General features: G+C 46.7%; 1 protein-coding gene across 1 annotated transcript in view; it reads right to left on the minus strand.

Moving 5' to 3' along the window:
- Positions 1-23,957, minus strand: part of NOS2 (nitric oxide synthase 2) — a 53,058-nt gene that overhangs the window by 26,079 nt on the left and 3,022 nt on the right. Inside the window, exons 2-14 of the mRNA XM_056865042.1 lie at positions 22,967-23,115; positions 17,583-17,745; positions 16,961-17,052; positions 16,732-16,873; positions 16,007-16,146; positions 13,625-13,799; positions 9,561-9,662; positions 8,849-9,043; positions 7,520-7,602; positions 2,400-2,544; positions 1,410-1,514; positions 1,266-1,315; positions 387-561 (exon numbers count right to left, since the gene is read on the minus strand). Coding sequence (XP_056721020.1) covers positions 387-561; positions 1,266-1,315; positions 1,410-1,514; positions 2,400-2,544; positions 7,520-7,602; positions 8,849-9,043; positions 9,561-9,662; positions 13,625-13,799; positions 16,007-16,146; positions 16,732-16,873; positions 16,961-17,052; positions 17,583-17,745; positions 22,967-23,115 — 1,716 coding nt within the window. The remainder of the gene's footprint in view (positions 1-386; positions 562-1,265; positions 1,316-1,409; positions 1,515-2,399; positions 2,545-7,519; positions 7,603-8,848; positions 9,044-9,560; positions 9,663-13,624; positions 13,800-16,006; positions 16,147-16,731; positions 16,874-16,960; positions 17,053-17,582; positions 17,746-22,966; positions 23,116-23,957) is intronic.

A 23,957-nucleotide genomic window follows, 5' to 3' on the forward strand; every position in this document is an offset into this window, starting at 1 on the left:
CCACATTGTTGCAGGGGAAGGTTATTTTGAGCATAATTCAGGCATAGTTAAACACTTTCTCTCCTAACCCAGATGAAGCCACTCACAAGCAAGTTTCTTTTTATAAGCTGTCATCATGATCACTTTTGTTTCTGCCATTTTCATTGTTTTACCTGTTTGTTTCTTTTACACCATTTTGACACCATTTTAATGCCGTAAGAACAAAAAGGCAGATTTAAAAAAATTGTAACAAATACTTCACATCATCTACCTATCAGAGGAGGCAATGTTACACAGAGGACTCCAGCCCTCAAATACTTAGTCCTCATGACTTTCTGGTTCCAGTCTTATGTCTGCATGAATTCTCAAATTGGCAGTAGACACTGCACCATGGTTATTGTAGTTACCTTGAATGTATTAACTGCCCAGACACGAAAAGCTTCCTCCTGTCCATTGAGTTCATCCCCTTCTCCTATTCGGGTGACTGGAGAGGCCCCCAGCTGTGCAAGCTTTTGGTCAACGGCATGGGCAAAGGCACAAAATTCTGGATACATGCTTGACCCCAAGCCAAATACAGCATATCTGTTCCAAAAAGAAAGGTGCACTAGCGGTATTTGTTAATAAATCAAAAGGAGGTGATAGCTCAACAAGAGCACAATAATTCCCAGAATTCCTTGGTGAGAGTCATGACATTTAAAGTAGTATAAAACTGTTAATAAGCTTGTGTTCTAGTCAGGGTCTCAATGGAAGACACTTTAGATGTAATAAAAGCAAATGATCATTTGTTTTAAAGTTTTTGATAAATTTGGTTTTTATTGTGATTCTAAGATTCATGACATTGGAAACAGCAGACAATTCCATTTAAGAAATGGGAGCAGTTGTTAATTCATATGATAGTTTATTTAACATTTCCAACAAATTTATGGAAAAATGGAGAGGTTCGGTCCTCCAATGTCAACATATAACAGCAAGTATTTTTGATGTAGCAAGACCAACCTGGAGTAGTGGAATTTGTAATGATATTTTTACTGAACTTGCCTTTTTATATAGTAAGTTGTTTGTATAAAATATTTAAATATTGTGTATTTATAGCTAAAATTTAATCTTGTTTACATTGTTCTTTTCCTTTCTCATATCTAAATATATACATATTAAAGCCACCTGGAGAAGCAAGAAAGGTCAAAGACTTGACTGGGAGTTTCTACAGCAAAAGTCGTAGCCAAAATACGTTTTTGGAGCAACCCCCACAAATCATCCAGTGGTAAATGCAAGATCCAAAAAGTTACCTGAATTTGTTACACAGCTGTTTCATAGTCAACAGAGCATTCTTCAATTTCTGCAACAGAAATAAAGAGAATTGCTTAAATTGAACTGACAGCCCCCATTGATATCAGGAAGCAAAATAAATACAGAATGTATTGAAAAATTACTTTTCCATTGCTTGGTGAATCACCATTTCCAAAAGTGCTGGTCACTACCAGAAGCAGAGTTTCTTTCTCCAGGTCACTTAGATTGTAACTATCCATACAGACAACCTAGAACAACAAACAGGCTTCATAAGGATCACATCTTCACATGTTCCTTACAACTTTAGAACAGAGGGCCAGAGCACAGAGGTAGAGCATATGTTTTGTATGCAGAGGGTCAATCTTTTATGTCTCCAGTTGAAGACAGCAGATGCCGCCTGACCCTGGAGAGCTGCTGCCAGGACGGGGAGGCTGGACTGAGCCAGATGGACCAGAGTTCTGACTCTGACCAAGGCAGCTTTGTATGTCCACATAAGGCCTTAATAGTGGAACCTCCTGTAGAAGAGAGAGGCTGTGGCTCAGTGGCAGAGCACCTGTTTGGCATACAGATGCTCCCAGGTTCAATCCCTGTTATCTCCGGGCCAAGGAACTCAGGTGGTGGAAAACGTTTCTGTGCTTGAGACCTTAGAGAGCTATGGCTTGTAGAAGTTGGGTTGCCAACCTCCAGGTGGTACCTGGAGATCTTCTGGGATTACAACTGATCTCCAGATGACAAAGATCAGTTCACCTGGAGCAAATGGTTGCTTTGGAAGGTGGACTCTATGGCATTATACTCTTCCCAAACCCCATCCTCCTTAGAGTCCACCTCAAAATCTCCAGATGTTTCCCAACCTGGAGCTGGCAACCCCAGTCAAAGGAGACAATACCAGGCTAGGTGAACCAGTTGTCTGACTCCTGAGGAAGCTTCATAAATTCATTGTATATGTGTGTATAAATGTGTAGGCTCTGTCCAGAAGTCCTGGATAGAAGTCGAGGATAGGGCCAGCAGCCAGGATTCTACTCCTGCCATACACAAGGTGTTCAGGAATCGCAGATAGATGGTCTGAATATCATTGTGTTGCCTTTCCCTTCTATCTCTTGGAGAAAGAACATCAAGATGAGTACTCCTGTTACCTTGGGATTGAAGGCACAACTGAACAGATCACTGAGATGGTGGGCCAGCGTTTCAGATTTCCCTGTTTCTGTGGCATAGAGGATGGTTACTTTTGTCCGGGCAGCGGTGGCTCTCCTCATCAGTAAGGAAGCAAAAAAGACAGCCCTGGGAAAGAAAAGGCAGGATGCCTTGTCATTTTTCAGAGGGGAGATTTTAGAATCATAGAGTTGGAAGGGACCACCAGGGCCATCAAGTCCAACCCCCTGCATAATGCAGGAAATTCACAACTACCTCCCCTCCACACACCCCTAGTGACCAGAAGATGGCCAAGATGCCCTCCCTCTCATCATCTGCCTAAGGTCACAGAATCAGCATTGCTGACAGATGGCCATCTAACCTCTTCTTAAAAACCTCCAGGGAAGGAGAGCTTACCACCTCCCGAGGAAGTCTGTTCCACTAAGGAACCGCTCTAACCGTTAGAAAATTCTTCCTAATGTCTAGATGGAAACTCTTTTGATTTAATTTCAACCCATTGGTTCTGGTCCGACCTTCTTGAGCAACAGAGAACTCCCCTATATGACAGCCGTTCAAGTACTTCAAGATGGTTATCATATCCCCTCTCAGTCTTCTCCTCTTCAGGCTAAACATACCCAGCTCCTTCAACCTTTCCTCATAGGACTTGGTCTCCAGACCCCTCACTATCTTTGTTGCCCTCCTCTGGACACGTTTCAGCTTGTCTGCATCCTTCTTAAATTGGGGTGCCCAAAACTGAACACAGTACTCTAGGTGAGGTCTAACCAGAGCAGAGTAAAGCGTGATCTGGACACTATACTTCTGTTGATGCAGCCCAAGACTGTGTTTGCCTTTTTAGTTACAGCATCACACTGCTGACTCATGTTCAGTGTTTGGTCTACTAAGACCCCAAGATCCTTTTCACACACACTACTGCTCAAATAAGTCTCCCCCATCCTATAATTATGCATTTGATTTTTCCTACCTAAATGTAGAACTTTACATTTGTCTTTGTTGAAGTTCATTTTATTAGTTCTAGCCCATTTCTCCAGCCTGTCAAGATCATCCTGCATCTTGGCTCTGTCTTCTACTGTATTTGCTACCCCTCCCAATTTAGTATCATCTGCAAATTTAATAAGCATCCCCTCTATTCCTTCATCCAAATCATTTATAAAGATGCTGAACAACACAGGGCTCAGCACAGATCCCTGAGCAACTCCACTAGTCACTTCTCTCCAAGTGTACGAGGAACCATTCACTAGCACTCTTTGGGTGCAATCTGTCAACCAGTTGCAGATCCATCTAACAATAATAGGATCTAACCCACATTTTCCCAATTTGTCAACTAGAATACTATGTGGAACCTTATCAAAAGCCTTACTGAAATCTAGATAAACGATGTCTACAGCATTCCCCTGATCCAGCAAGGTAGTAACTTTCACAAAAAAGGAGATTAGTCTGACATGACTTATTCTTGAGAAACCCATGCTGGCGCTTAGCAATCAGATCCATCCTTTCTAAATGCTCAAGGATGGACTGTTTGATGATTTGTTCGAACACTTTTCCTAGTATAGAAGTCAAGCTGATGGGTCGGTAGTTACCTGGATCCTCCTTTTTCCCCTTCTTGAAGATGGGGACAACATTTGCCCGCCTCCAGTCTTCTGGGACCTCACCTGTTTGCCAAGACTTTTCAAAAATAATGGACAGAGGCTCAGACATTCCATCTGCAAGTTCTTTGAGTACCTTGGGTGCAATTCATCTGGCCCAGAGGATTTTGTTTCATTTAAAGAAACCAGGTGTTTGTGCACTACCCCAATGCCAATTCTAGGCTGCAAATCCCTTTCCCTCATAATGTGTTCTGTTTATGCCATGTTGAGCACCACTTCCCTCATGAGAAAAAACTGAGGAAAAGTAGGAATTGAGGAGTTCTGCCCTCTCTTCATCTCCTGTTACAATTTCACTTTCCGGTCCACGAAATGGGCTTATCTTGTCCTTGTTCTTACTCTTACTCTGTACATAGGAAAAGAACCCTTTTTTGTTGCGTTCAGCATCTCTCGCTAGCCTAAGTTCATACTGAGCTTTAGCTTTCCTAACACTCTCCCTACAAGCACTAGTTATTTGCTTATATTTCTCTTTGGTTATAAGGCCCTCCTTCCACTTCCTAAATGAGTCTTTTTTATTTCTCAACTCTTTAAAAAGCTGTTTATGGGGCCACCCTGGCTTCTTTAGGCTCCTCCCATTTTTCCTTCTCATAGGAATGGTTTGGGATTGCGCCTTCAGTATTTTATTTTTAAGAAATGCCCACCCTTCTTGAACTCCCTTCTCCTTAAGTATTTCTGACCATGGGATTCTACCTAGCATAAGGTTAAGTTTGTTAAAATTTGCTCTTTTAAAGTCCAACCTATATGTCTTACTACATACAGGTTTTCCTCTCCCCAAGATTGTAAATTCCAAGACTACGTGGTCACTACTACCCAGGGTGCCTACTACTTTAACCTCATCAACCAGTTCTTCCCTGTTGGTGAGAATCAAGTCTAAGATAGCAGACCCCCTTGTTTCCCTGTCCACCTTCTGGAATAGGAAGTTGTCAGCAAGACAAGTCAGGAATTTATTGGATCTTGCATTTTTAGCAGTGTTGGACTTACAACAGATATCCAGGTAATTAAAATCTCCCATGACCACCATGTCCCGTCTCTTTGAGAACTTTGTGATCTGGTCTAGGAGTGTCCCATCCAAGTCCTCTGCCTGGTTTGGTGGTCGATAGCAGACCCCCACCAGAATATCACAACTATTTCTTATTCCTTTTATGTTTACCCATAGAGTCTCGACTGCACTACCATGCTCAGATTCATGTACTTCTTCACAAGTGTACACATCTTTGACATACAGTGCTACCCCTCCCCTCTTCCTTATCAATCTATCCCTTTTAAACAAGTTGCACCCCTCAATCTTAATATTCCAATCATGAGTGACATCCCACCAAGTTTCAGAAATGCCTATTAGGTCAAAATCCCCTTCCTGTATTAGGGCTTCAATTTCTTCCTGCTTGTTTCCCATACTCTGCGCATTAGTGTACAGACACCGGAATCCGTGGTTTATGTGCCCCGCGGTTTTCGTTTCTGTACTTACCTGTGAGTTTATGTTTCCTTGCATACATGCCACTCCCTGCAAATCTTCATTGTTCTCGTCTCCGGGTATTGTCAGCACACAAGGCTTTAAATTGTTGTCTCGCTCCCCCATAGGATTTAGTTTAAAGCCCTCCTGATCAGGTTTGATCAGGTGTAAACCATCCCCCGACAGAAGAGCTACTTCTCGAAAGAGTAAGCCATGGTCCAGAAATCCAAACCTTTCTTGACGACACCACCTACGCAGCCAGTCATTAATTTGGAGTATTCGTCTTTCCCTTCCTAAGCCATGACCTTCAACAGGCAGAACTGACGAAAACACAACCTGCGCCCCCAAGTCCTTCACCTTCTCACCCAGAGCCATGTAGTCTTTTAAAATGTTCTGGGCTGTGCCGGGCAATATCATTTGTTCCCACATGAACAAGTAAGCAAGGCTAATAATCTTTGGGCTTGATGAGTCTTCCTACCCTTTCCGTCACATCCTGGATGCGTGCACCCGGTAAACAGCACACCTCTCGGGATAACAAGTCAGGTCGGCATACTTTAGACTCTACCTCTCTCAGGAGGGAATCCCCAATTACGATAACACGCCTCTTCCTAAATTATGGGGCGGAAGATCAAGTCCTCTCATGTGCAGGAGCCTGAGGAATTTCTTTCATGCTTTGGGGGGATAGCCCTTGTTCCAATGGTCCAGAATCAGTATCTATTGGGAGATCCTGGAACTGACTGCTGAGCAAGAGAGCATCAGGATGTGTCCTGATTTTCTTACTCCTGTGGGCCACATTCTTCCATGCATCCTCCTCCTGTGTTGTTTGTAACTCCATTTGTTCAGATTCCTTACTCTCCTGCTCCTGTTGCTCGCTAAACAGAGCTTCATGAGTTCTGTCCATGAACTTTTCACCTTGCTTTAAAAAATGGAGTGTGGACAAGCGTGCCTCAAGACCCTGTATCTTCTCCTCCAGCAGGGCTACCAACTTGCACTTGCTCCAAGTGTAATTAATGTTACCCTCAGGTAAAAATACAAACATGCCACAGACCTTGCATGTTACTGCCTCGGCTCCCTCACTAGTCACAATGCTGTGATCCTCTGTGTCTCTCCCAGCTGCTCAGGCCTTTTATCTTTTTTATCTTGACTTCTTTGAAAAAAAATCACGCTTCTAGCAGAAGGATTTGAAGTACTTAATTTAAGAGCCCCCTCCCCCAAATTAAGGCTGTATGGACATAACTTGGCTACCTAAAAAGGGCTTTTAAAAATCTGCTTCCGCTGTTTTATGATCTGCTTCTTGACTGAGGACTGTGTTATCAATATCATTTTAAGTAGCTTGATGAGTGTTTTATGCTGTTTTTATGCCCTGGCTTGTTTTTAATGGTTTTGGCTTGTTCCTCCACATGCACTATGGTCCTGATCCGAACCAAGCACCACATACACAGGTGCTGAGGAGAACCTGCAAACCAGATCTGAATGTGACCCAGGGTGGGGACCCTAGACCCAATCTGTGGATTCTATAATGTGTGAATTGACGTGCAATGTCGCATATGGAGCAATAATCAGAGGTATACTGCCTCTGAACATGAAGGTTAATTTTTAGCTGTTACAGAGAATAGCTATTGACATTGCTAAGAGCTATGAATGTATGCCACAGGTGGTATGCCTCTGCTTACCACTGTGACCAAATCTCAGGAGACAGTGATTCTGAGATTCACATTTTGAATCAGCTTAATAGTTGCATTTAATGAGCTTCTGGATCAGGATGCCCAGTTACAAGGCCCGGGTACCACTTTTCTAGAATCACCCCTAAAGAGCAACATGAGCCCCCCTCCCTGATCCTGATCAAATGAATGAAAAATAACTCTCTTATTTCTGAAATGACATAAATAGGTCACACCAGAAAACTGGCTTGCAGTCCAGAGTGGGTCCTTCTGGGCCGGGCGAAAGTGTACCGATTCCCCCCTTCTTCTTGGGCACTGCCAAACAGATTGGGTATGCAATCCTGGAAACTTACTTCGCCCAGATGCGGAACTTGATCTTTCTTTTCCTCGGCTTCCGTTCCTCATCTTTCCAGATGTGCGTTTTCCAGGCATCCACCTTGACAGGGTGAGTCAGATGCAATTTCAGAACCTCTCCCTTGACCTTTTGATTTGCCACTGGACTGAATGCTGCGGCTTCTCTTCCCTGCTCCCTCCCTCTCCCCCAGGCCCTTGGTTGACCTTCCTTACCCCACCTGCTATGTGGTACACCAGCAGTCCTGCTTGGGGTGAAGTGATTCAAGATGGGTCCTTTCGAAAAGGTTAAAGACTAAACCGATTCAGCCGGCATGGGTTGCGCTGCCGGGGTCCCCAACACAATTCAAAGCCACATGAGAATTTGAACCCAGGTCTCTCCAGTCTTAGTCCAGCACTCTAACTGCTGTTCTACACTGGCTTTCTGGATATTTCTCCAGAGAGAAATCTAGATGAATTGAATGTTGTAAATCACTCCTGACAACCTTCGAGGGCCACGAGAATGCGCGACCTTGACGTTTTGCCAGCAATCCACCATTGCGGCGGTGCCTGGAGGTTTCTTGACAGGAAAGCTATTTTTTTTTGGGGGGGGGAGAGTCACTCTTCCACAGCTCCTTGTATTTCAGACTACGTGTGGATTATTCCTCAGCTTCTATTCTCTAGCCGGTTCACTGGTTCAAACCACTGGATGCCAAATTAGGCAAACCACACTTGAAGCAGCCCAAAGCTGCCTTTCACGACAAAAGAAAGCCCTCTGGGGAAACTATAGGGGCTGGTACGTTGGGTGCCTGCTGAGGCCCTTCGCTCAAGAGGGCCCTCTGCTGACTGGAGATGCTGGGTTGCTCTCCCACTCCCCAATGAAAGAAGCGCCTGGCAGCAGTGGAGGGCGCAGATCACAAGGCAGCGTGTTCTACTGTGTCTTCCAGGCACCCCTTCCGCTGAGAATGGGCCCTGAGACATCACTGGCGGCTCTGGAGCCGTCTCCCATTTCTGGTTGGGAGGACAGCTACAGGAGTGAATCTCTAACTTTCCCAGGCTCCTTTTAGGTGGTTTGACTGATTGTACTAGTGAGTTATACTTTGCTCCCTTGAGCATAATTACAACTGAGGGGGAAAAGAAGGGAGCCTTAACTGGTGGATGGAGCCGTACATTTGAGGGGAAACAGAGACCTGTGAAAGACTCCCTGTACCCAAAGGTCCAAAACAAAACAACCTTCATGGATCTACATGTCACATGCAGTTTTGCCCCTAGGTAGGCCCTAAAGATGCCACTCTGAAGTTATTTCTCCCAAGAAGGAGTATTCCCTTAAAACATGACTACTGTTTGCTCACCTGGTAGTAGTAGAAAGGAGAGAGGATGTAGTTCAACATCTCCTGGTGGAAGACCGGTGTGATACTGCCTGAGATGGGTGGGACAAGCCAAACCCAGTCAGCCGGACACCCTCCTCGCGTCCGATATTCATTCTGCATGTACTTCATGAAGGATTCAGCAGCAGAATGGTGGTCCATTATGGTGACATTTTGTTTCTGGAACAAGTCACAGAAGGAGTGAAGGCTCAATTGATGCAAATCTACTCAAGTAGTAGCTGGAAGGGCAACTTTTCAGGGACAGGATGTTCCTCCTGACCACACTTGTGTTTGAATGTGCTGGCTCAGCTTTTAATTGATGAATAAGTTGATTAAACCTGCATCAATCATTTCCCCCCTTAATGATGCACACACTTAAAAACCGTATTGGTGGTACAATCTCAGAAGAGGCATCCCATCCTGCACATGAGAGAAGAAATTCCTCTTCCAAGAAGATGTCATCTTGGAAGTGGTATTCCCTCCCATATGAGAGGGAACACTTCTTCTAAGAAAGGATCTGCCACATACAGTTCTTGGCTACAGCTTCTTTGGTCCCAGACATATTTTGCAGCCTTGCTATCTGAGATTTCTTAATTTGTGAGGCCAGGGATTGAACCTGGGACCTTCCACATACAGAGCATGTGGAAGCATGTGTTCTGCTGCTGAGCTTTGGCCCCTCATCTCAAATTTCACTTACCTGGAAGCTATGCAGCACGGCAACATTCACCTCGATCACAGCTCTGTCTTTCCAGAGGGAGGAGAGCTTGTTAGTTTCCAGCCCCATCTTCCTCCCCACTTCCTACAAAGGACAACAGGTAAGATTCTGTTTTTCAAGGACCAATGAGAACATACTAAAGAAATTACATCTCTAGACCCTGCCCCCAGCCACTGAACATCTGTGATGTTACGGAACATTCATTAACATTCCAACTCCTGAGGTGGAAGGATCAATTATGAAATGGGTCACTTTTTCCAGGCTCTTGTACATGGATGCTTCAGAAGACTAGAATATGGGGCTGGGGGTAGGATCCAGCAGCCCCAAACAACAACGCTAGTTGCTGTACTTAACACTAGTTGCTGTACTTAACTCTCCAGTGGCCCCAAAATTCTTCCATAAACAACCTTGCTAGAGCCTTGTCTCAGCAACAGCCTGTTATTGAGAAAGGAGTTGTCTATAAAGTTGATCAGCAGGTGTGTCCCTCCACCCAAATAAGGGTCTAATTAGATGATATGCTAAAAGTGAGTTGGGTTGGGGAAACATGTGACCTAGATTCACCTTAAAAAATAATCACGGGCTGGGAGGGAAAAATGAAGCTCCTCCTGCTGCAACACTTGGGAGATTATTTGCCCCCCCCCCCCTATTTTTAAGGAGATTTCAGGTCACACATTAAATGCAAGTTAGGTAGGGAATTCCCAACCCAGCTTGCATTTAATTTATCATTTAATGAGACCCTAATCAGGCCCAGAGTGGTGTAGTGGTTAAGAGCGGTGGGTTGGATTCCCCACTCCTCCACATGAGCCGCAGATTCTAACCTGGAGAAGCAGGTTTGATTCCCCCACTCCTCCACATGAGCGGTGGGCTCTAATCTGGAGAACCTGATTGGTTTCCTCACTCCTCCACATGAAGCCTGCTGGGTGACCTTGGGCCAGTCACAGCTCTCTCAGACACGAGGTGTCTGTTGTGGGGAGGGGAAGGGAAGGAGGTTGTAAACTGGTTTGATTCTCCTTATAAGGTAGAGAAAGTCGGAGTATAAAAACCAACGCTTCTTCTTCTTATAATCATCAATGCTTTTACTATTTAAGATAGTTTCAGAAGGTGGCCATGTGGGTCTGCAGTAGAACAGTGAGATTTGAGTCCAGAAATTTGGTATCTCAGGAAGGGAGCTCTGACTCTTGAAAGCCTTATATCTTGAAAATCTTGTTTGTCTCTAAGATGCTCCTGGATTTGAATCTATTTGAATCTGGGAGGTGGTGGGCTCTCCCTCTTAGGAAGGTTTTTAGCAGGGACCACCACTGAAAAGGCCCCGTCTCTAGTCACCACCCGCCTCATCTCCAAAGGAACACAGAACTTGGTTTGGGAGGAAGATCTTAGCCGGCGGGGCTGAACATATCGGGGAGGAGGTGGTCCTCTCACGTTCCCTGGCCTCAGGCTTTATCAAGACAGACTTGTTTAGCTTACATAGTTAGCACATACATGGCTGAGAGAGCTTGGGTGGATGCTGGAATGCCCAACAATTATTGGGTAGGATGCTGGGGAGGGGCTGTGGCTCAGTGGTAGAGCATCTGCTTGGCATGCAGAAGGTCCCAGGTTCAATCCCTGGCATCTCCAGTTCAAGGGACTAGGCAAGCAGGTGATGTGAAAGACCTCTGCCTGAGACCCTGGAGAGCTGCTGCCGGTCTGAGTAGACAATACTGACTTTGATGGACCAAGGGTCTGATTCAGAAGAAGGCAGCTTAATGTGTTCATTATTTAAGACTTTTTTTTGTTCCCAGAGGACCTAACCTTTGACTTGATCAAGGGAATATCCCTTGGGGTCTTACTGAGTGATCCCAAGAGCTTTTTCTCCCTTTTCCATGATAGTAGCACATGCGTGCTCCCAGGACAGACAAACTGGAACATTTCTTTACTCAACAAGTAGTGAAAAGGGGGAAGCCCCCAGTGCCGGAGGCTGTAGCGAGGGCCACAGACATGGGTGGCTTTCAAAGGAGTTAGATTCTTGGAGGAGAGACCCATCAGCTAGGGCTGTCGATTTGGTTCGTCCCGAACCGAAAAACAGCCGAATTTCCCCTGATTCGGCGGTTTTTAGTTCGGATAGAACCGAACTAAAAAAAGGCGGCTAAACGGGGAGCCGAATTCAGCGAGTTCGGGGTGTTCGGTGAATAAATTCAGCAAATTCGGGGTTCGGCACAGCAGCATAACCGTCAGTTAGTAAGCAGCATTCTCCCCCGGCCAATCGGTGGCCAAGCTGGGTCTTCTTCTGGCCAATCAGTCGCTATTGAGTGCATGAGCCCAGCTGCTGCACGGCCCGGCCGGGGAGAGAAAGAGAGAATATCTGTTTGTGTGAGAGAGAAATCCCCGTGGGGGGGGGGTGCTTGTGCACATTTGCTCCTTTCCGTGGCTGCACGGGGCGCATTTTTGGGGGTAGAGCCCCCAAACTTTCAGCGTAGCTTCAGAGGAGCCTTCTTGAAAGAATCCCCAAGTTTTGTAAAGATTGGATTGGGGGGGGCTGAGATATTGGCCCCGAAAGGGGTCCCCCCTTAATGTGCATTTTTATTCCATTTACAGCACACATTCGCTCCTTTCCGTGGCTGCAGGGGGCGCATTTTTGGGGGTACAGCCCCCAAACATTCAGCGTAGCTTCAGAGGAGCCTTCTTGAAAGAATCCCCAAGTTTTGTAAAAATTGGATCGGGTGGGCTGAGATATGCCCCCCCCCTTACCCTATTGGGATGAATGGGATCAGCCGATCCTATGTGCATCTCGACAGCGGCAAATCCAAGGCAAAACCTCCCGTGCTTAAATAGTATCGTATTGGATTACCCAGTCCTCCAAGTCCCTCCTGATGGAACAGAAGACATCCACAGTAAGACCCCTTTTGGGGCTTTAATCTATAATTTTTCTCCTGTGTGTGTGTGGAGGGGGAAGCAGAGTCTGTGTGTGTGTGGGGAGGGAGTAGTTTCTGTGGGTGGGGGGAAGCCAAAGGGGGCTTTCATCCGTTCTGTCTGGGGGGGTGCCCCCTCGAGTCTCTCTCTCCCTGGTTTGAGGGGGGGCTTCAGTTATGTGTCCTCAGGTTTTCCCTCATTCATAAGATCGGTTAGGTCTATTTTGATGCTTGCTCAAAACTGGTTTTCAAATTGTGACTTAAAGAATGCATTTGCCTGGTCCCGAGTCCGATGCAAAAGGGGAAATTCCACCCCCTCCTGCTCCTGATGCTTAGCTAGCATGCCTCTGTCCCTTTCAATGGTTTGCAAACTCCCAGGCGTCAGGTATTGCTTTGCATGATTGCAAACGTGATGGTTTGCATGGTTGTGTTGCTTTGCATGGTTTGCAAACTTCTTCGCACCTGCCCCGCCCTTGCTCCCCGCAGCTCAGCTGTTTGTCGGGGTTGGGAGCTTGGAGTGGGCGGCAAGCTCTGCTAATTACAAATGCACATTAAGGAGGGGAGACCCCTTTCGGGGCCCAAATCTCAGCTCCTGCTGATCCAATCTTTACAAAACTTGGGGTTTATTGCAAGAAGGGTCCTTTGAAGCTACGCTGAAAGTTTGGGACATCTACCCCCAAAAATGCCCCCCCGGAGCCGTGGAAAGGTGCGGTTGTGATTTTAATGGCCAAATTCTGGAATACCTTGTACAATTTGTTATGCCAATAAAGGTTTTTGAATTTGAATTTGAATTTGATTTTAATGGCTTTATTAGGCCGAATTTCCCCCCGAACTCCGGACCTCATGCCAAATTGTACGGACCCGAAGTGGGGGAGTTCGGAATTTGGCATTTCCTGAATAAAAACGGGCTGAATTTTGCCGAATCCGAATTTTACCGAATTTTTTTCAACAGCCTTACCATCAGCAGCTACTAGCTAGAACGGTTAAAGGGAAACTCCTCATCCAGGGGCAGTAAACCCTAGTGCTAGGGGCAGCATCAGGGGAAGGCCTTGTTTGTATGCCCTGTTTGTTGGCCCTCCAGGGCAACTGGTTGGCCACTGTGTGAAACAGGATGCTGCGCTACATTCACCCCTGTTGTCTTTTATTCTTTAAAAATGTTACCTGAAGAATATTGTAGCGCTGAGCATCACAGTAATCTCGTACCCCGATTTCAGTTCCCAAGTACCAGCCATTGAACGGGCAAGCAGTAAACTCCAAGCCTCCAACCTCAAGGAGCATGTTTGATACCGCTGGAACTGCGTACCACTTCAGGCCCAGCTCTTTAAACCACTCATACCTGACAAAAAGAACCACACACTCGATCATCCTTTGGGTTCCCTCTCCCAGGTTTTGCACTTCTGAGGAACACCACAGACAGACTGCGCCAGGCCAGCTCGACGCCTGACTGAACCAGGCCTGCTCAGCGGCAGGTACTTTCTCCTGTGCTCTCTTGTTGCAGAAAACAAAGCAGAATTGGGAGGGGGGCTCTTTTGGGAGACAAACGGTGCCCAAATGAACTGAATTGGTTTGCTGAATTGTGCTCTGCATAGGGCTGCCCTTGGAAACAACACATGACTGCAACTGGTTCAGAAAGTAACAGCCTGGTTATGGTAAAGGGTAGCTGATAGGAACATATTTCAACTATCTTAAAACAGCCTCAGTGGCTGCCAGTTTGTTTCTGAATTCAATTCAAGGTGATGGTTATGAACTGCAAAACCCTTCACAGCCTCGGACACACATATCTAAAGGATTGCCTCTTTTCATACGTCTCCATGTGATATCTAAGGTCCTTGAGTTGCCACCTTCTGGCTGTTCCTCCACTTCAGGTAACCAGCCTGCCATCCAGTAAAGCCCGTGCCTTTTCCACTCTATCTCCCACTGTGAGGTCTAGGCTCCCTGAGGAGATGAGCAGCGCATCATCACTAGAAGGTTTAAGGAGGCAAGGCACAGGCATTTTGTTTGCCATGGTTTGATAGGGTGTCAGCTGCAGGCATTTGGGGGGGTGGGGAGAGGGGGTTATTGTATTTGTTACATTTTAAACTCTGATTTCTAAGTTGCTTTGACCTGACCTGAGCCATGTCCGCACTTATCATTTGCGGCGCCGGCTTCCATGGGCTTTCCTTGCATGTTCCTACTGCAACTCACCCAAAGGATTCCGAGGACATCTCCAGAGCACAATTTCGTCGCGTTAAGCACATCCACTTTTACGGCGAATTAAAAAAATAAAACGTCCTCCACACCCGGTGCCTTACAGTGGGAACATGCAAACGGTGTTCGATCCATTTCCTGCTGCCAGCCCACTTCCTGCTGCCAGGCAACCCCCGCACTCCCCCCGCCTCCCTTACTCACGCTGGACCAATTGCCGTCCTTGCTTGGAGAAGCCGACTGGGCATGCGTGGGAGCATGCCGGTCTGGGCTTATCAAAAGCAGCGGACAAAGGCGGCGCGGTGGGAACAGAAATGTAAACTCGTCTTGGATGCTTTCGTACTGGATGCGTGTAAATAGCGAGGTAAGTTGCTGGTGCGTTCACGGGCCTGGATGCTCCAGGCTAGCCTGATCTTGTCAGATCTCAGAAGCTAAGCAGGGCTGGCCCTGGTTACTATTTGATTGGGAGACCATCAAGCAAATCCAGAGTCTCTACGCAGAGGCACGCAATGGCAAACCACCTCTGTTTGTCTCATGCCTTGAAAATCTTAAAGGGTCACCATAAGTCAGCTGTGATTTGATGGCACTTTACACCAAGCTGTCTTGAGCCACCGAGCAATGGTGAGGTATAAACATTTTAATAAAATAAGAATACATTTAGGAGCACATTAAGTGGGACCACATCTATATCTGGCGTCAGATTTTTTAGGCCCGCACCGTCGACTCAGTTATGATCAACCTTCTCTTTAATAATATGCTGTCAGCCTGGCACAAGCCAGAATCTACACCCAACAAGCAGGAGCACGTAGGTTCCTTCTCATGCCACAGAGGCAAGCTGCTTCTAAAACTTAAGCTGAAAAGCGGCAGGCCTCTTCAGCAGTGTCAGTGACAGGAGTGGAAACTTCCCAAGGGTGGGAGGAGAGTGAAGAAGTCCTGATCTCGCCAACACAGGAACCTGGAGGCAAGAGAGCAAAAGGCAGGGGAGCGTTCCGTTGGGGAAGGGAGAGTCCACTGCTGTGGGGGTCATAACATCCAACAATGTTGGTGTCCACAAAGAATAAACAGAGAAGAATGGCAATTTAAGAACAAAGTACGAAAATGGCTGCTTTGGTTAAGAGGTTGTGTTCACGTTTCCCACTTGTACATTCCTGTCTTTGTGCTAATTTCAGTTTAATTTGTCTGCTGCGGCTGGCATTTTATCTTCAAGACTCATATGACCTAATTTGGCCCCTACGAAAGGCAACAAAGCAATCCTGTGGCAAGAGCCAGGCTAATCTCCTTGGTCTGACCAGCCAGTCTGCCAGCTGGGCAGGGGGTGGGGGGAGGGCAGACGCTGTCATCTGAAGCCAAGGCACTTACGTGGGATGCTCCATTGACACTTCCAAGATGAGCTCTGGTGGCAGTTCAAATAATTCTGGGTCTTGGCCGTTGGCTTGCAGGATCAATGGAAGCACATCAAAGCAGCCATATTTGGGCTTCCAACCAAGCTGGATGCATAACTGAGAGGAGGGGGAAAAGAAACGAGGTGAGGTTTTCCTCTGTCTGCAGGCAGAAGAATTTTAACTCCTCGGGCGCTCCCAGTAGGGATATCTGTGCAGGTGCTTGCTTTGGAGAGGGGATTGATGCCTGCCTCTTGCTAAAATGTCCACAGTCAGTTTGAAAGGGAACAAGCTGTGCTTTCCCCTTGTACGGGTACGGGGGGGGGGGGGGCTCCTAGATGGAAGGAGGTATCAAGGGATGGCAGAGCTCATTTAGTCAGGGCAGAACCAGGCAGCTACAGCAGGGCTGGTTTTCTTGGCGACAGGAACACAAGCTCATGTCATCCCCGGGCTGGGTGCCCTGCTCCAGTTGCAGGAAGAGGTTTTCCAACCCCAGAAGAACTGGATGACTCACAATGAACTGGGGAGAGCCAAGGAGCCTGTGCAACCCGTTATCAACCCCCCAACCCTTTTGCTTCTGTGCAATTCCCCTGGGATTTTATGAGCTTAAAATTAGAAACTGGCTGGCTGTTGCAAGCTGTCCTTCAGGGGCGCAGCCAGCATTTTTCACAGGTTTTATTTCTGCTATTCTTTGTTAATGCTCACTTGTGTGAACTCCACATTGGCTGGATCTCCCACAATGGATCCATCAGTCATTTGGTAGCCAGCGTATCGGATGAGTTGGACGTTCCATATACGGAAGTCGTGTTTCCCATCAGTCCTTTGGGGAAAGACAGTGATGGTGGACCTGTTTTGAGAGAAAGAAAGCATGAATGCCAATCCATGCTATGATCCTAGGGGATCCATGTGGGATTAAAAAAAACAGCTCACGTACCGTATATTCCCACCGTTGGTAGAGTACTCCAAGTGTCGACAAAGGTGTTCAAACATTTCCTTTGCCGTGGCACAGCTACGAGCATCAAACACCTATGACAGCCCCATTGGGGAGCAAAAGATTAGTTCCAGATTGCAGTCAGCATCAAGCAGAAGAACTATTAGCTCTCCAGCAGCTGAAGGAAAACCATGGATGCATCTAGCCATTGTAGGATATTGTACTATAGCTGATATGCTACAGTAATCATCTGGGTTTTCCAGTGTGGATAAGACAATTCAGTTGGGAACAATTGCTATAACACAACAGAAGGGCAACACTCAACCATGTGGATCCAGCACATGCCAACCCTTAGGAGACCCTTAGATATGAACAGTGCAATCCTCAGTAGAGTTACACACATCTAAGTCCACTGGATGCTGTAACTCTGCTTAGGATGGCATTGTAACTTAGTCTGGTATGAACTTTGATAGGAAAGCTCTTATTCTATTGGATTGCCATGCACTTCCCTCTCACAAATGCTTTCCACAAAGCCACTGCACACACATGCCACATGGGAACAACATCTTCGTCCTGATGAGGAAGTGGAGTGCCGAAGTGACCCATTGTGTCACCCATCAGTCACCTGTAAATTGGACCACTGGATTCTCCCAATGCATCTTGGGGCGTTTCTCCATGCTTGCCTGGTTGCAAAGTTAAGCTCCTCCACAGTCAGCTGGTAGGTTCCTGTTGTTTTGATCTCCTTGGCAACAGCTTCCAGGCGGGACAGGTGCTCCTTTATGTGGGGCCTGTTGACAAAGGAAACAGCTACTAATGAAAGATGTCCAACAAGCCACGCTGATGTCATTCCCAGAGGCAATGGCAAAAAACATGTTTCTTTCAGAGGATGCACAGATGTGTTGGTGGATGCAGTACTGGATAGACCTTGAGCACCATAGAAAAAGTCTCTTGTACTGGTGGCAGTGGAAAGTGCCATCAAGTTGCAACTGACTTATGAAGACCCTGTAGGGTTTCCATGGCAAGAGACAAGCAGTGATGATTTGCCATTGCCTGACTCTGCATAACAACCCTGGACTTCTTCAGAGGTCTCCCATCCAAGTATTAACCAGGGCCAACCCTGCTTAGCGTCTGAGATCGGATGAGATCAGGCTAGCCTGCACTAGGCCCAGCAACACGAACAAGGCAGTACATTCAGGGCATATACAGGAGAATAGGGCTGTTGAAATAAAAAACATTCGGTATAGTTCGGATTTGGCCGGATTCGGCCCGTCTGGATTCGGGATATGCCGAAGTCCGAACTCCCCCACTTTGGGTCTGTGCAATTCGGCGCGAATTCAAAGTTTGGGGAAAAAATTCGGCTGAATAAAGCCATTTAAAACACAACCGCGGCTCCGGGGGGGGCATTTTGGGGGGTAGAGGTCCCAAACTTTCAGAGGAGCTTCAAAGGACCCTTCTCGCAAGACCCCCCAAGTTATGTAAAGATTGGGTCAGGGGGGACTGAGATACGGGCCACGAAAGGGGTCCCCCCCTTAATGTGCATCTCTGAGCACAGCTTGCCGCCCACGCACAAAGCTCCCAGCCCCGACAAACAGCTGAGCTGCAGGGAGCAAGGGCAGGGCAGGTGCGAAGAAGTTTGCAAAGCAACACAACTGCAAAGCAACACAACCCTGCAAAGCAACACGTTTGCAACCATGCAAAGCAACACCTGACACCTGGGAGTTTGCAAACCATGGAAAGGGACAGAGGCAGCTAGCTATGCATAATGAGCAGGAGGGGGTGGAATTTCTCCTTTTGCATAGGACTCGGGACCAGGCAAATGCATTCTTTAAGTCACCATTTGAAAACCAGTTTTGAGCAAGCATCAAAATAGACCTAACCGATCTTATGAATGAGGGAAAACCTGAGGACACACAACTGAAGCCCCCCCTCAAACCAGAGAGAGAGAGACTCGAGGGGGCACACACACCCCAGGCAGAAGGGGCGAAAGCCCCCTTTGGCTTCCCCCCACCCACAGAAACTGCTCCCTCCCCCCACACACACAGACTCTGCTTCCCCCCCCCACACACACACACAGGAGAAAAATTATAGATTAAAGCCTCCATAGGGGTCTTACTGTGGCTGTCTTCTGTTCCATCAGGAGGGGCTGGGAGGACTGGGTAATCCAATACGATACTATTTAAGCACGGGAGGTTTTGCCTTGGATTTGCCGCTCTGGAGATGCATACAGGATCGGGTAATCCATTCATCCCAATAGGGAAAAGGGGAAAGCCCATATCTTGGCCCCCCCTGACCCAATGTTTACAAAACTTGGGGGGTCTCGTAAGAAGGCTCGTCTGAACCTATGCTGAATGAGGGCTGCACCCCCAAAAATGCGCCCCCTGCAGCCACGGAAAGAGAAGTGGGGAGCCCATATTTCTGCCCCCACTGAACCCATCTTTACAAAACTTGGAGGGTCTCTTAAGAAGGCTCGTCTGAAGCTATGCTGAAAGTTTGGGGGCTGCACCCCCAAAAAAGCACCCCCTGCAGCCACAGAAATGGAAAGGGGGAAGGGAAAAGGGGGGAGCCCATATCTCGGGACCCCCCGACCCAATGTTTACAAAACTTGGGAGGTCTCTTAAGAAGGCTCGTCTGAAGCTTTGCTGAAAGTTTGGGGGCTGCACCCCCAAAAAAGTGCCCCCTGCAGCCACGGAAATGGAAAAGGGGGGAGGGAAAAGGGGTGGAGCCCATATCTCGGGACCCCCTGACCCAATGTTTACAAAACTTGGGGGGTCTCTTAAGAAGGCTCGTCTGAAGCTCCTCTGAAAGTTTGGGGTCTCTACCCCCAAAAATGTGCCCCCTGCAGCCACGGAAAGGAGCGAATGTGCACATGCACCCCCCACAAGGATTTCTCTCTCTTTCTCTCCCCGGCCGGGCGGCGCAGCAGCTGATTCCTCCAGTACTCAATCCTGACTGATTGGCCAGAAGAAGACCCAGCTTGGCCACCGATTGGTTGGGGGAGAATGCTGCTTACTGACGGTTATGCTGCTGCGCCCCGAATTTATTCGTGAACTCCCGAACTTGCTGAATTCGGCTCCCCTGTTTTCCCGCCATTTTTTAGTTCGGTTCGTCCCGAACTAAAAATTGCCGAATCAGGGGAAATTCGGCTGTTTTTCGGTTCGGGCCGAACCGAATCGACAGCCCTACAGGAGAACATCCTCATTGCTTGTTCTTGATATTTAAAAGAGGGGCTATTTCCAGTAGAACTATGGTCATTAGGAGCTACCTTATGCATTAGATCAGTGGTCCATTTTAGCCGGTACTACAAGTACTTCATAAGGGAGAACCCGATGTGAAATCGCTGCATTAGAATTCATTAATAAATGTGTCTATTTACCCCACTAAACAGGTCTTAATAGGGACCAGGGATTCTTCACTCACTAATTTTTTATTTTGCTGTCAAGTCACAGCTGACTTATGGTGACCCCTGGTGGGGTTTTCATGGCAAGAGACTAACAGAGGTGGTTTGCCATTGCCTGCCTCTGCACAGCATCCCTGGTATTCCTTGGAGGTCGCCCATCCAAATACTAACCAGGACCGACCCTGCTTAGCTTCTGAGCTCTGACAAGAGAAGGCTAGCCTGGGGCCATATCCAGGTCAGGTCACTCACTCACCATAGGGACTATATCGAGCATGTCTTCCAGTAACTTCCTATTGTATCTGCTGATCTGCCATTAGATTTTATGTTAATCCTGCTTTACCTGGTCAGTTCCCACACTGAACAAACTGATTCCTCCTTTTATTCGATCTTGTTTTAAACCACCCTCTCTTTGTAATATCTGCCCCCACACATTTCTGCAGTGCAGAGTTATTCTAGTCTGAGCCCACTGAAGTTAATGGGTCTAGACTGGAGCAAGGTTACTTCCATGTGGATGTTTTGCAGGTTTCATACCATGTGAATACACAGGCACAGATTTTCTAAATTCCTCCCTATGGTGGCACAACTGCACAGTCATCATCTCTTTGTGGCTGTCATACCCTCCCCCCCCCCCAGGCCTTTGCTACTGGAGGGCTTTTGCCAGCTTTAAAAAAACATTGGTAGTGGCTATAATGTTGTAGAGCTGTAGCAACTATTGATTTTTTTAAAATGCCTCTGGTGGCATTGGGTGGTGGCAGCTTCTAGGGGGTGACTGATGAAAGTGTTGTGGAAAGTCCAGTGTGGACACTCCGTTGCAGATGCATTCGCAGTGGCAATGTATGTACAACAGAGAATCTTTGCCATGTGGAAACAACCTAAATCTCCACAAGATTGCATTGTTGGGATTGGTGTCCCCTGCCCAAAACAGGAGGCCTATAAAATGCCTGATTACCTTGACTAGATGCAGCAGAAGACAAAATACCAAGACACAGATAACAAATGTTGTTTCTATTGCAACTGGTTAGATTAGAAGGAGCCTGCAAGAGTCTGAATGTTCTGAGGTCAAAGAAGGCACTTGGGCAGCGGGGGAGATTAAGGCCAAGAGAGCCGGGCTTTCCGACACACTCTCTGCATCCAGACTTTACTCCAACAAAATGTCTGACCTTTTCTACATGGGTTATACACCTTGGGTTTGATGCTGTTGGGAAGTGGGTTTCCCCCCTGCCCCCACATCATTCTGGTGCTTTCATACACCTCCTGGGTTTCTCCCAGCTTTTCCCTCATCATTCCCAAATCTATTTTGCTGCAAACTTATCAGCTCCATATCAGAAAAAGGGGTAGTCGCATAAGGCATGAGCAAAGAGGTGTGTCAGCCATGTTCCAGCACATTTGTGATCCCATTACATCATGAGGCTGTGAGGCAAGATCCCCAAACCACAGGACCTAAAATGACAGGTGCCAAGATGACCATTCATGTGGCAAGACCCATTCATGATCTGGACAGGCATAAACAAATAAACCCAAAAGCTCCTTCTCCTGGTCTAGGTGTCTGGAACTGATCTGCTCTACCAAGAATTGGTTCATCTCCATAGAGATGTGATAGTGCATTTGTTATTAATGGGTTTTTTAGCTTGAAATATGAGAAGGAGATCTTTTTTAATGTTAGTTATATACTGATTTTAACTGATTGTCATTTTACGATGGAACATTTTTTCTTTTAAAGCCCCAGTATAAATGCATCTGCCAGTATGGTTATTATGCCAATAAAGGTTTGTGTATGTGTGTGAACTGGTTCATCAAATTCGGTTTTCTGCCGAAAGTGGCATTACACATTGGTATGATGCCGAAGAACCCCTGCTGGCCTGTCCAGTGGTGGCAGAGAACTGGGCCAGGAGGTTTCTATAGCAGGAGACCTACTCCCTAACTTGCAATGTGTGTTAAATAATCCTAGCAATATAGGCTGTGTTTTTCTAACAGATGAACTAGTTTGCTATAATACATTTTGCCTAATTAATAAGCTAGTTAGCTGTGATTTGTTTTTTTCTAATTAATAAGCTCGTCAGCTGTAATACATTTATTTATATACATTGAAGACCTGTTTCATGATTTATATTTGAGCTGTCTTTGAATTTTGGCCTTTGGCCTCACCCTTTCCCTAGATTTTCCTCCTGCACCTCCCTGGAATCTACGACATCTACACTCCTAGCTAAAGCTGATACAACCACTTTCCCCAGATTCTATTACTTTAAGCTCCAGGCGGGAATAGCTGTTTTGTACATTAGACTGTTTGCTCACCAAGCCCCCTGCCTCCTACAGCACCACCGGGAGAAGTGTGGAGACTATTATTTATTTAGGACATTTTTCTGCCCCCTCTCCAGAGTCCTGCTTGAGGCAGCTTGTGACTAAAAACACCATAAAATCATCAATATTAAAAACAAAACAAGCCATTAAAAGCAGACCTAGTTTTATGAATCTGCTTTCTAGTATTGTCCACTCAACTAGCAGCTGCTTTCCAAGGCCTTCTCCCTGACAACGCAGTTTTCCATCAACTGGAACTTGCAGTAACAAAGCTGAATATGGAGGAAAAGGTCAACAGAAGCAGGAATCTGACTCACCGTTTACATGAATCGTAGAACTGACTGATGAATTCTATTGCTTGAGGTAAGAGTTCATCTGGGGGGGTGGGTCCATCTCGAGGGCCTCTGACCAAACCTTTGGGGTTCATGAGAGACCCCTGGCAAACCTTTGTCTTGCAGTTAAGAACCTGTGGGTGGAATAAACAAGATAGCCAGATAAGGGCCCCCTAAGCCATGGCTGATGTCAGCAGTGAGCAGGGTCTGGATCTGACCAGGGCTCCAAACCTGTTCGGCTACCTATCTTGGCTGCCATCTTCCCACAAAGTAGGAAGTTTCCTATCCACACTAGCAGCAAAATTCTTTAGCATGATCTACAGATGCAGAGTTAATTTATTTACTTTATTTATATTCCACCTTTCTCCCTAGTGTAGACTCAAACAGCTTACAATGTTCTCCGTGCCTCCATTTTATGATCCTCACAACAACCCTGTGAGGTAGGTTAGGCTGAGAACATGTGACTGGCCCGTCACCCAGCAAGCTTCCATAGCAGAGTGGGGGTTTGAACCTGGGCCTCCCAGATCACAGTCTGACACTCCAACTGCTACACTACGCTGGCTCTCAGAGTTTATAAAATATAGGAGAAGAGAAGCATTTCTTGGATGTACAGTGCCTTTTCTTTGGACTCACGGCTGCTCCAGCAGGCCACCAATGGCAATCAGCAGCAAGGATGGTCCCGATCCTGCCCTTCTTTCCCCTTCATTGGTGTTGCCCTGAAAGTTCTATTACTGAGGCCTTATTTAAGTATGAGACAAAGAGGCAGTAAGAATAACGTTCAATACATTAACCACATAAGCTATGGACCTCTGAAATGCCATCGGCACATAAGTAGTGGCAGAGAGCCTGGTTGAAATGGCACCCTGGGCACACACAACACCAAATGAAGCTGCTTTATACTGAGTCAGCCTATTTGTCTCAGGGTCACTGTTGTCCACTCTGACTGGCAGCACCTCCTCAAGGTCTCAGATGAAAC

This window comes from Euleptes europaea, chromosome 19 (genome assembly GCF_029931775.1).
Source record: "Euleptes europaea isolate rEulEur1 chromosome 19, rEulEur1.hap1, whole genome shotgun sequence".
NCBI classification, from domain to species: Eukaryota; Metazoa; Chordata; class Lepidosauria; order Squamata; family Sphaerodactylidae; genus Euleptes; species Euleptes europaea.